Source organism: Hetaerina americana, unplaced genomic scaffold (genome assembly GCF_022747635.1).
Source record: "Hetaerina americana unplaced genomic scaffold, ioHetAmer1.1.p SCAF_1, whole genome shotgun sequence".
NCBI lineage: Eukaryota > Metazoa > Arthropoda > Insecta > Odonata > Calopterygidae > Hetaerina > Hetaerina americana.
The window spans coordinates 43,400,342-43,414,125 of record NW_027286069.1 but is presented as its reverse complement, the minus strand read 5'-3'; the positions used below and the strand labels follow the sequence as shown (position 1 = coordinate 43,414,125).

General features: G+C 35.3%; 1 protein-coding gene across 2 annotated transcripts; it reads left to right on the top strand.

Annotated features, from left to right (window-relative positions):
- The first annotated feature begins 2,943 nt into the window (after nucleotides 1-2,943).
- Surf4 (Surfeit locus protein 4) lies at nucleotides 2,944-13,499 on the top strand. 2 transcript variants are annotated; one of them, XM_071589103.1, is made up of 6 exons: nucleotides 2,944-3,036; nucleotides 3,170-3,433; nucleotides 3,783-3,915; nucleotides 7,087-7,184; nucleotides 10,236-10,415; nucleotides 12,938-13,499. In XM_071589103.1, the coding sequence occupies exons 1-6, from the start codon at nucleotides 2,986-2,988 to the stop codon at nucleotides 13,022-13,024; spliced, it is 813 nt and encodes a 270-aa protein (XP_071445204.1). In that variant the 5' UTR covers nucleotides 2,944-2,985; the 3' UTR covers nucleotides 13,025-13,499. The 2 variants fall into 2 exon arrangements, with proteins under 2 accessions (XP_071445204.1, XP_071445212.1); XM_071589111.1 differs by having other exon boundaries at nucleotides 2,953-3,036; nucleotides 3,156-3,433.
- The last annotated feature ends 285 nt before the right edge of the window (nucleotides 13,500-13,784 follow it).

Genomic DNA, 13,784 nt, shown 5'->3' with positions numbered 1-13,784 from the left:
GAATCAGTTCATGAAGACTCTTCCTTCCACATTTTCCTAAACCTTTCATTAGTTCCGCAGAAATGTTGTCCACCCCCACAGGCTTATTTGATTTCATCTCCCTTAATGCCCTTTCTATCACATCGTCGAGTATGCCTGGACCTAAGTTATCTTCCTTCACGTCATGTTCCTTTCTGAAGCCTTTTTCAGAATAGGAATTAACACTGATCTCACAAAGTCTTCCAGCCAAATTCCGATCTCATAAATACTATGAATTAGCCCATAAAAACCCTCCTTCCCGCATTTTTCTAAAGCTCTAATTAAATCCGCAGGAATATCGCCTACCCCCACGGCCTCATTTGATTTCATTTCCCTTAATTCGTCACGGCCAACTGATACCAATTTGAAATCTCATGCAATGGAATAGAACGTTTGCTGAAAAATATTAAACCTAATAAATTCTCCGGGCTCGATTAAAAACTCGCGTGTATATTTGAGGATCTAGCGTCGGAAATTGTATCGTATCTAGAAATCATATTTAAGAAGTCGCTAATAGATCAAAAGGTTACCAGAGATTGGAAAAGGGCTAATGTAACATCAATATTTAAAAACGGAGACTAGGAGGACGACCTATTTCCCTCACATACATTTCATGCAAGGTCACGGAACATATACCATATACATATACCTTGTATGCTAGTTCGATCATGCTTGTTCTATCGTGAGACACCGCGATAGTCAAGAGTTATTGATGAAAAATCAGCACGGTTTCCGAAAGGGTAGATCCTGCGTGACAACTTGCACTTTTTGTTCATGATATCCGAATTACGGGAAAGAGACATGTTCTTCTAGATTTTAAGAAAGCTTTCGATAAAGTACCTCATAGTAAACTGCTCACATATGATAAAGATAAAAATATTTGGGGTTGGATTAAAGACTTTTTGAATGATCGGGTACAAAGAGTAGTTAACAAATGGAGTTAGCTCAAATGCAGTGTAAGTTGCTTCCGGTGTTCCCGAGCGAAGTGTTATAGCACCTCTTCTATTCCTACTTAACGTTAACGACATTGATTCCGTATTCATTAGTAAGATACGTTTATTTGCCCACTATACAATGGTTAACTATGATACCCATAATCCTGAGGACACAGCAGTTTTATTATATGACCTCAACGCTATACAACGCTGGTGCGACGCTTGGCAATTAGAATTTAACTTAAAAAAGTGCGTAGTGATCAATTTTTTGAAGAAGAGCAATCCCCCCCCCCCCAATCCTGAGCGCCTACTGCAGAACACCGAAATGGTATGTCTAGAATCGAATAAATACGAAACATATCGTAATGCTTTACCCTTACTCACGACCTCTCCTGGTGAAACACATTCGAGTAAAATGTGGGCAAGCTAACAAAAAAATTGGATTAATTAGAAGGGTACCGGGCAAATATCATGGAAAGGCCTAGAGAAATGTTTTCGCAGTTATTAATCGTTAACATTTGGAGTTTCATAAGCAATAACTTTAATAACAAATCAACATTAAACTTGATCTTCTAGTTTATTATATGCCATGTGCATATCCGTGTAATTATGAATAGAAATTTTTGGAGCATCTTGCGTACATTCTGATATAAAATCAATCATGATGAATTATTTATTTTTAACCTTGTCATAAGTTGATCGATAACGGGGTTACCTCTGAACAAATCTAATCCAGTCTTAAGGGAATAAATGAGGAAAAATCGGCGTACATAAGGCACTGAAACAGTGAGGTCATTTATTTCATGAAAAATGACGGAGGAATTTTTCTGAACTTCCATTTGTCGAATATCATTATGCATGCGAGATTCAGCGCCAGATAGGTGAACTATGAGCTCTAGTCATCCGATTCTACCTCAATTGACGGCATATTACGACTGTCTTCAATGTTCGGGCTGTTCGGGCTGACTGAATATCGCCAGACGACACCGGCTGGGCGAAAGATCGCGTGGGAGAAACCGGTCGCAAGCCTGCTTGGCCTGTTTCCCACCTCAGGCGAAGATTTAGCACAACTGAGAACTCACATCAGATGGAGCAGACCATGGCCAGACTCCGGCCATTACCTAAACAATTTAGTCGAAGCTTAATATCCAGAATTATACTATTATGAATTTAGTGTTGTAGGAAAAGGAGGTCAAAAAACTATTATGAGCAGCTAAAAGTGTTTTCTAGAAACATTTATAATATAGCCTGAATGAATTTTACCGCATCAAAATTCCATTTCTAAGCATTATTAGATCCAATTGTAATCTAGCGCTTTATTTATTTTAGCTTATAATGAAATTGACCTCGACGTCGGATCCCTTGAAACAAAATATTAAATATTGTTAACAACTGTTTGATTCAGTAAGTACAACAAAGTGGAGAAAACTATAATTAAACCAATCGTCAAGTAATTGTTTCCATGATGGCTGTATCAACTTCCTTCCTATTTTTAGTCATCATGATTCATAAAAACACTAAAATACAATGGTACCGAAGAAATTTTTGAGGTGGCTACGAAAAATCATATAGTTCCTGATTTGTGGAAATTCGTATTTACTAATCTAGCATGAAAACTTTCGCGATCGCTTTGTCTTCCATGTGTTCATACTTAATCAAAACTATAAAAATAAATTAGAATGAATATGAAGCTTTTTATCGATAAATTCGAATCATAGGTCACTTTGATTGATTTACTCACCTTACCGTCCAAGAAAGGTTTCAAAATTACCTCCAAATTACGATACAGGTCAGCAGAATGATCATTCGGTGAGCACTGTCGGCAATTACCATTTATCCTTCTTTTTTCTCAGAAATAATATTTATTTAAATAATAATGCCTACTGTTGACTATATAATGTTAAAGTTATCACTTAGTACCGTTACAATAGCTTTGGAATTACGTGGTCTACCCCAATGAATCGGAAGTTATTCAATTGTCTTTTTCCACATCATTCGTGTAGTGCTGAATTAGAAGGTGGCGGCTGCGAATATGGGGAATTACGAAGAATTTGTAAATAAAGCAGAAAGGATCGTTGATCAGGTATGCGATGTATTTCCCACATGGTTTCATTAGTTTTACCTTCTTGGAATTTCTGTTTAACTTGAAATATGTGCAATAATGGATAAATGTTGTCTGCCTGACCTACTATTGAAATCCAGTTTATAACTTTCAGGTCATACCCATCACAAAGAATTACCTGCCCACATTAGCAAGATTATGCCTTATTTCTACATTTTTGGAGGATGGTTTACGAATGTGGTTTCAATGGTCTGAACAGAGGGATTATATGGACGTGTCGTGGCAATGTGGCAAATTTCTAGCGGCTCTTTTTGTTTTAATTAATTTAATCGGTCAGCTCGGAGGCTGTGTTATGGTTTTGGGTAGGATACAAGTTCCAGCAGCCTGTGGTATTCTCTTTTTCATCGTGGTCTTGCAGGTAATCTAGTTCCAAGTTAACAAGACAGCTTAGTTTTAAGTGTATGTACGCGGTCGTTGTCTTTGGTGTATCATGGCACACTTAAAAGAATAAGTTCAGTGAAATATCTACCCACGTCATGTTATTCCTCATCACTAAATTTGATCTTTTTTCATTTTTCCATACGTATTAATGTACAAGTGGTATACTCCTTTGTATGATTTAAGTCAGTTTCCATCACAAATGAAGGTTGCGAAAGAATTTTTCCCGTGAGTTGTTCGTGGTTTTATTGCTACGTATTGTTCAGGCAATATGGTTGACAGCCATTATTCAGTACTCTGAAATAATTTTGTTACATATTTCTTTTCAGACTGTAGCTTATAGTATTTTATGGGACTTCCAATTTCTTCTGCGAAATTTGGCCCTTATCGGTGCACTGCTTCTGGTGTTAGCAGAAAGCCGAGAAGAGAAAAGAAGTCTTTTTGCTGGTGTCCCATCATTAGGTAAAAATGTCTTTAATCAAATAACTGCTCATAAAGCTTCTAACATTAAAAAACGTTGATAACATCTCGATTTGTTGGTAGATAAACTTTTAGAGTTAAATTTTCTAACAAGTTGGTCTATCCATATGATGCATACATACATAATATGATGCTGTCAACATTTGGGATGCCCGGAAAGAATTTGCGGTATGTTTTTAATTTTGGCTGACAGTAAAATAATTTGTAATAAAAATTGGTTTGACTCAAGCCATAGCATGTATGCTTAGCTTGACAAACCCTAGGCCCTGTAATCTTTATGCCCCTACATCACATGTCCTAGACCATTCCACTGCAGTTATTTTCTCCTGCATGAACCATATGGTTCCAGTTTCCTGTTATTTTAGTTCTAAGATTTTTTTGTATAACAATTCATCTACATCTACATAATACCCTGCAAGCCGCCACAAGGGCATGTGGCTGGGGGTGTTAGGTCTCCACCAGTGAAATGAAACAAAACCACCTGCAAAATCAACACATAAATGCAAAATATACCCACTGTGGCATATTCATTCATGCAAAAATCCTGTCAATCTACACGCATGCAAATACATATACCATCATCTAACAATTAATTGCACCTTAGGATGCAGTAAGAAATATATCCAATAACATGCCAGCTAGAATTTGAAAAGTAGAAAGGCGAAATTCCACTACTACATGAAAATGCAACATACAACGGTCTCTTCCCCAAGGACACAGGTAGGGAATGCGACCCAACACTGCAGGTTGTGTCCCCCCACGGAGAGAAACAAGGGATGGAAGGGAAACTTAAAAACACAAAAGGCATAGCAAGCAATACTGTGAAGAGCAGTATATTATTTTAAGGCATTCTAATGAGGTCATGTGGAAAGAGAGGGTTTTGACAACAAAACACATGTGGTTAGGGAAAGTGCATGCAATTAAGTAGATCTAATTATTCCCTTGACGCTGAGGGTGGCAAGTGATCAGACAATTAGGTCCATAATGTGGAGTAAATAGATTTAATTTTGTCTTTCTTTCTGGCCTCTTGATCCACTTAACTGGTCACCTTTATAGATGTAATAATATTACCATTACAGCTTAGTTATTGATTATTTCTTCTGGGATAGTGCTGAAAAAAGTGATCATTGAAAACTCTTTAACCTTGTTCGTTTTGAATGAGGAAACTCGCCAAGGAGGCTGTGCATCAATTTTTTGGTGAAGACCTTGAATAAGGATCTCGGCTCTAAACGTGACTGGTTAGCCATTCTTTTACCTGGCCTGATTATTTATATTATAGTGAATTTTATTCATTGATTTGGTACAATAGGAGAATGGAAAAATCAAATTTCCCTCATGATAGTTTTTTCCTTTTCAGTTGTGTTATTTAAAAAAATATTGTTAGGGCTACATTTACCACTGTCAGAACAAAACAGTCATGTCCAATGAAACATTTTTAGTTAAATCAAAAGATGGGTGCTTTTATTTTCATTCCGTGTATCATAAACTGTCGGTTTAACACCCACCAGCATTTATGTGACGTCATTGTTCACAGTCGGACAAGGGCTCAAAACAGATTAGAAGAGACCAGTACTTGGTGCTCCTGAGGAAACTTAAGGGTAAAAATAACAGTATGATTCTTCACAAGTTAAGAGCTATAGCCCATTGAATTCCATTTATTAAGTTCACAAAGGTATGGGGTTCATCCCTGTAAGTAGTGGTGAGTAGTAATTGGGTTATCCCCGGACTGCATTAGAGTCAGCCTACCATGCATGTGTCCAAAATGTTGTTGTCAAGGGGGAGAGATGCAATGAGAGCAGTGTTGTGTAAGAATGTTTTGAAGGTAGATTCAAACCTGTACCATTGCTTCTAATACCCTAAGATACCCATTCCAATATTAGATGTGGTGATATTGCACTTTGAATACTTTTCTTGTTTAAAAGAAGTAAGTTCCTTAGGGAAAGGGGCATTAATGTGTAAATAGTCAATTTGAAGCTAGGTGGAATTCATGGGGTGTGATAACAATTGTAGAATACTAAGCAGGATTGGAAGCAGTTTCTAATGGTGTTCTGGAAAAGGGTGATCGGGTTTTTAATTCCAAGTATGTGGCCACATAATTGTTCTTTGAGTAGTAAAGCTTAGGAGAAGGATTATTACCATTTAATTCTTAGTAAGCAGAATAAGAGAATTCTCATCTTCCTTAATAATGGACTGTAAAATTAACCATTCTCTAAATGCCATTTCACACCCAAGTATCTACTTGCTCTTGCAAAGGCACATTATTGGGACAAATGTGTACTTATTGTGGCTCAACAAAAAGATTAACTCCAGCTCCATCATGTTATTGCCTTCAGTGTGAACTGCTGTTTGAATTAAGATATAGGCAAAAAAGTGAGTGGGATTGAAATATATTTGCTTATTATAAGTAGAAATAATAACAATATTTAAAACATATTTTGAAATTTTACTTTAGTTTTCATCTTTTAGTAGTTCACAAGTACTTTTAAAATAGTTGAAGCAATGTCCATAGACATATAAATCTGCTAAATAAATATACAAAAATGGCAGAAAATGGAATGAAAATTTCATCCTAGAAAAGAATTTACTGGTTTTGTTATATTAAGGAGGAGAGAAGTGGGGCACTTCTGGAGATTCACAAGGCTATAGATTCCTTGTCGGAATTGTGGTTGCTTTCAATATGCAGGATCATTGCTATGAGTTAAATAATAGTATAGCACTTGCTACCTGGCGCTGAATTATGTAATTGCATAGAACATCATCCAATCGTAGTCATTACCCATGACATGATTTCCTTCTGTCCAAGGAATAACATGCATGCTTCACTAATGGTTGTGGTGTGTTCACTAATAGGTATATTGTATTGAAAAAAATGAAATTTCATTGTGTCTGAATGTTATCAGTTGAAATTTTTCATTCATTTATGAATAACAATGACACCGTATTCACTTAAGTTGAAAATTTTCATTGGAAAATGGATATGCTTGGATAATATGCATGGCTGTATGTTATGAACACATAGTGTCACTTTTGTTTTGTGGTTGTGCTCTGTGTGAGTGTGGATAGGGTTTGACTTGTGGTTGTAAAATTACTTTTTGCTCTGTAAATCAATTTCCTGTTGATATTTAATAAATTTAATGTTCTTATCATTTGCAGGAGACAACAAGCCAAAAAATTACATGCAGTTGACAGGGCGAATTCTTTTGGTGTTTATGTTTGTCACTCTCCTTAGGTTGGAATTATCTTTCATGCAGGTATATATTCAACCTATAGATTTGTCTTAGATAAGGTTCACTAAATTGCATGCTAATTTTTGTTGATTGTATTGCCTGTGACTTAGCTATTAGTAAGTAGAGTAAATGTTATGTTCAGTTCTCTATCCTTTCATGCCTTCTGATGCTCTTTGATTGTGATACATACTAAATCCTAAGCTAATCATAATAAAGAAATCGGATCGAACAGGAATTTGACTTGTATAACCCCATGGTGCATTTTGCTTTATATTCTTATGCATGATTAATCACCAACGACTTAAAATGACTCCATTAATGAAATAACCAGAGCAATCACCAAAGAAATTTTATTTCGTTCCCTCAATTAAAGTGATGTGTGTGTGGTGATTTTTTGGCAGGGAGGTAAATCCTTCAGTCGTCAGAGCAATTTGGCTGAAATTTTTAGGGTTTCAAGGCTCATAAGAGTCATTCTGAGCTAGGAATAATCATCGAGACCTAAGTCCAAAGAAATTATTTCCACTCTCTGTTAGAGTGGTTCATTCCTGTGAGTGTGGCTTACCCTTATTATGTTACCCCCAAGGGATTCACAATGTGCTACAATTTGCATACCATATTATAGCGATAATTGTGATTGTGTGCAATATTGGTGAAAATGCTACTGCTACCCGACTAGCCTCAGGCTAAGGAGACTGTGAGATACACTTAGAATTAAAGTTGACTGTTTCAACTAGTGCGTCAGGATTTATTAAGTCTACTCATTTTGGCATATAATTAAATTCAATACTGCATAACATGCCTATCTTCAATCCAAATAATCCCTTCATTCTGTCCAACATGCCTATCTTTATCCCTTCCTTGCTTGCCTAACATGCTCTCCTTTTTCAGTCTTATACCTCATATTGCCAATAAAAATGATATCTAGCACTTCCTTGTTTGTTTTCCTATCTATCCACATCACCTTTTCCATCCATTTCTACTACAACATTTCAAAAGTCTCAAAAATTCACTTATCATCTTGCTTAATTGACCATGTTACCTTGAGGTACAAAATCATTCCTCACTTTGATAATATCACAGTCTTGAGTGAGTAGTAATCTGCAGAGTTTTAATATTTCATTGATAGTATCGCCTTAAAAAATTCCCAAATAAATAGTGAATGTCTCGTTTAGTTGCATCTCGTATGTGTTGCTGCTGCAAAACTTAAACCTGGTGGGCTAATGGTGATGTAGCCCATCTGCTAATACATACTACATGCATTGTTTCCCCTGATAGCCACGCAGTTTGAAAAATAGCCATGCAGTTTGAAGGTAGTTGTTTGAAAAATATCACTATTAGAAATTATGCAATCTATAAAGCATATTTTTCAAGTTTGAAGTTGCTACGTTGTTTAGTAGTTTGGCAGACATCAATAGTGAACATTTTCAGTGAAAATGGAGGAAATTGGTCATTGTTATGTGATACAATACTTTTATTTGAAAGGCCTCAGCCCAAAAAATATAAATGCTGACCTGGATTCTACTCTGGGGTGAGTCTGCTCCTTTGTTTACAACATTGGGTAGCAGAGTTTAAACAAGGCCGTACGAACTGTCAAGACGAGCATCGCATTGCTCGACGAAATAAGGTGACGACTCCAGAAACTATGAACGAAGTCCACAAAGTGATACTGGACGATTGTCAACTTAAAGTGCACAAGCTAGCAGACACAGTTGGTATTTCAAAAAGTGCGGTGCATTGCATATTAACTAAAAATTTGGACATGAGAAAGTTGTGTGCAAGATGGATGCCTTATTTGCTCACACTCGAGCAAGCCCAGTGTCATGAAGATGTTTCAATTGAGTGTTAAGCAAAGTTTCACAGCAACAAAGTAAATTTTTGTGCTTTTTCAAAACCATGGATGAAACATGTGTCCATTACTTCACACCCGAGACAAAAGAACAATCAAAACAATGGATTCAAAAGGGAGAATCGGCTCCAAAGAAGGCAAAGGCTGTTTCATCTGCAGGCAAGGTCATGGCATCGGTTTTTTGGGATGTCCATGGGATAATTTTTATTGACTCTCTTGAAAAAGGAGAAACTATCAATGGCGAGTATTATGCAAACTTATTACAACATTTGAGCAAAGAAATCAAGCAAAAGCAGCCGCATTTGGCTTAGAAGAAAGTGTTGTTTCATCAAGACAATGCACCAGCTCAGAAATCCATTATTGCAATGGCCAAAATTCATGAATTAAAGTTTCAATTGCTGCCTCATGCACCCTACTTGCCCGATTTAGCCCCTCGGATTATTTTCTGTTTGCAAACTTGAAGAAAAGGCTCGGTGGTCAAAGATTTTCCAACCATGAAGAAGTAATGTAGGCAGTTCATGGCTATTTTGAGGAGCGAGACAGTTCTTGTTATAAAAAGGGTATCCAACTTTCATTAGCAAAACAGCTGCCACTTCATTATGAAAGAAATGTTTTAAGGCAACAACACATGATGTCACTTTGACTGGGAGAATTAAATGTTCGTTAATTTCTAGTGTTTGGTTGGCTGAAAAAGTGCTGACAGATAGTTTAAAGCGAGATTATCATGTTCTTTTAAGAATGTGAAATTAGCAAATGTTAAATAGAAGCCAGCATGAGATTGTGTATGAGGAAAGTGACAACCCTAATGAAAATGAAGATAGATATAATTTATCAATTGTGATAACAAATGTATAGGATTTTATGATAACTAAATATTGGTATAGTTGCTGATTCATTAATGTAAAAATTCCGTATTCTTTATATTAAAAAATATACTTCTGTCTTTTTCTGTACAATCCATGTCTTTTTGTAAATTCTAACTTTCTTATGGGTCAGGAAATATGGTGTTAAAGAGTTAGTTATGTAACAAAAACCTGGTAAACATTGGTTGGTTGCATATCTGCCGGTAAATTGAAATCTAAATCAATCGTAGCATATTTATTGGTTTAGAGTTGCATATCCATTGTAATTTTTAATGCCAAGGAACCAGCAAAGGGGTAGAAGGGTAACTTCTTAGGTAGAATATATTTGTTTGAATGGTTATTTACTATTTATAATTTTTATTTCAGATTTTGCAAAATATTATTGGCTCAGCGCTCATGATTTTGGTAACAGTTGGGTATAAAACTAAGTTAAGTGCAATCATTTTGGTACTTTGGTTGTCTGCCCTTAACTTATATTTCAATGCATGGTGGACTATCCCAAATTACAAGCCAATGCGTGACTTCCTCAAGTATGACTTCTTCCAGGTAAGTCAATGACTTTATCATTTATTTGCAGGTGGTCTTTAAGGCCATGTTTTCTTTGCATATTGCTTTTGAAAGAATAGGCTCTTTGATGTTAGGTATTTTTTTAATACCAATTTTTCTAACTCACTCGTTACACTAGCATTTATGTACACATTTGGAAAAGCTTACCACTTCTGATTGGTGGTTAACCAAAGTTCTCTACCTTAAAGGAGATGATGCTGATTTCAACAGCCACCTCTATTTCTCAATTTAATAAATGGCAAATGAAGAGGGAAAATGTTAACCTGCCGAATAAGAGGGGTGATGTGGCTATTTTGTTATCGGCATTTTTCTATAAAATTTCAATTATTTTTAGTTGGACTTATTACTTCCAAGCTAAACATTGTGAAATGAAAATGTTAGCCTTGATTTTTCGGCATTAATTTCCATTAGATAATCGCTCATTCATTCTCAAATGTATTGTAATATGGAATATGCATTTTTAAGGTGGCCATTGTAAAGTTAGGAAAAATTGAGATTGTTAGGGATAATTATTTTAGAAGTTATTTTGATGCATTAAAAATTAAAATCCCCGAGGATTATAATCCAATGGTGAATGAATCATATTGCTGTGTAATAACTTTTGATAAAATAGTGATATCATCAGGTCAAATGGTTTTCATCGCTGACAGTGAACACTTACATATTTTTGTGTGGGGAGTGACAGCCCGTTTTTCTTTTGCTGTGTTCAAATTCAAAATGTGAGTTTCTAGTCCCCTACCTATATGCATTTGCATTTATTTATAATAGAACGACCATTTTGCTCTTGATTTTCAATGTTTTAATTTTCTTTTAGTCATTTTATAGCAATGTCAATAAGTATGAAATTATATAATACCTTGGACTAAGATCATTCTAGGGCTCTTTTAATTTAGTAGATATGAAAAAAATCTCTCCTAAAAAAAACAAATGTAACATTCCGTGGAATCAGATTACCATGCTAGCCTGACTACGTACGTTGATGATCATTTTCAAAGTTGATTTGCTAATAGTCAAATTATTGGCAAAGGCTAAATTTAATGAGCCAGTATGCACGTTGTGAAAGCCAGCAGTACAAAATGTGCAAATGTACAAAATGTGGGAAACATAAATTAAAACTTGCCATGTCTTCTCTGAGGGATAGTGAGTTTTTAAATCAATTCTGGAATCGGAGACAAAAATTTGAGGTTCTTACTATCTCAGGTGCTGACTTGAGTTAGCATTCCAAAGAGCCAGGTTAATGGAGGAATCAGTCAAAATATTTTACTAGGTGATTTAAATAAATATTTCAGAGTTTGAATTAATACTAGACACCAAAAAATGTGCCTTCCTTGCATGTGTACTTACATTTCTTTACGAGTATGATGCAGCATGTTTTCTAAGAGTCAGGAAAGCACTCTAAAGTAAGAAATGTTTGATGTCAATGGGTAATAGTTAGATGAGCTCACCATGTGAAATAAAATGCTTAGAAACCTATGACTTTGAAGAAAATTTGAAAAAAAGGAAAAGTACTTTAACTAGCTAACAACTAAGGACTAGGAATATTTTCTTCTATCTGGGTTGTACGTTTGTCACATCCATGGAAGTTAGCGAAGCTTTCGTCTGATTACAGGGGATGGTGATAATAAATAATAAACTCATGGCAAAATTGCCCACTGAATCTCACTAAGAAAGCAATCCAGAACTGTTTCAAAAGTTTAAATTATTTCAGTTATTGCCAAGTTTGATCTAATTACTGGCAGTTATTTTATGGTTAACATTGAAACATGCATGCATACTGTCCTATTCTGGTGCGACATATATGCTCTAGTAGTCCAAAATTCTCTATTTATGGTATATTATAATTTCTAATCCAAATATAAGTTCCACTATTGGTTTAGGATAGAATTTAATCATGTAAATATTTCTTAAATATTATTTCTCTTTTGGTGAATCAATGAATAAATAGTGACAAATAAATGCATCAAGAAACTAGTTAATTTTCAATCAGTTTTGACGATATGGTGTTTGTTGTATCTAAAATATTATTTTCTTATAATAAATGATGCAATTATTTTCATCAAATGTCAAATAAGTTTTGGACTATTTGAAAACCCTGTAATTGAGACATTGTACTCAGAAAAGTGAAATCCTTCACAGAAAGATATGTCTTTCATTTGGCAATCTTTTCATAGCAAAAATAATATGGTTGATTATTTAACTAGATTTATATCCTTAAATGTATTCCAAATACTTTTAAAGACAATTTGCCTGTTGGTTGTGGGAATTTTTTATAACCAATTGAATCAACACTAATTCGGTTTTGTTCATATATTTTAGTTATTTGGAAGAGAAGTCCCGTATGTTCTCCTTCAAATATATTTCTAATTGTCATTTGTTTAGCAAATACACAATACCGAGGGACATTTTATATCCATTGTCTCTGGTAGTGTAATTACACCCTGATGGTATGTTTCCTAATAATGAGTGTTTATATGAGTCCTTTGTATGTTCTTCACTTATAGACGCTGTCTGTCATCGGTGGCCTCCTCATGATAGTCCTCCATGGTCCTGGAGGGGTCTCAATGGATGAGAAAAAGAAAGAGTGGTAGAAGGAACAAGAGGTGTTATGTGGTGTGTTGTGGTTTGGGAGGCACTTGAGAAGGAAGGACATGAAAATGACAAGAGAAGTTCTAAGCTAGTGTGGCTTTTTATAATGGAGGGCTATGAATTTTTTGCCAATATTGACTGGTGCAGGAAATATGGAAACAATTGGACATGTTATAGGATATGTATGCACAAATGTGACTGTCTTGCGCAGTTTAGCAAATCGAAAAAGATAGTTGTCTCCGATGGAGCCCTTCTCATGCTGCCATTGAATAATTGATTCTTTTTTACTTGTGTTTAGTTTTTTTCATTCCTGTATGAGTGTTTTTGTGTGAAAGTGTGTGTGCAAGTACATGCGTATGTTTGGTGTATGTTTGAGTTAAATGATAATGTCTGTGTTTTCTGGGCTGAAATAAAATTTATCATTTTTGATGAAAGACTGTAAATGTATAAGGCTGTTCATAAAGCTTTAGAAACTCACCCTGGAAACTTCCCTACATCATATTAACTTTATGGCAAGCCTTATTCTCACACCAGATTATAACATGTATTTGATAGTAATCAAGTTTTGAAAATGAAGACTATCAAAACAGTCAGTTTTTGTCCTGATAAATGTTTGTTATATTTTGAGAAATTTTTGATTATATGTTAATACATTATTTTGGTTATGAAAAGATTGAAATCAAACTTTCCTGATTGATCCCAGGGCCTAGATGTAGAATTTTGTTAACCAACACTCGGAGCAATGCTTTCTTTGCTTCTTGG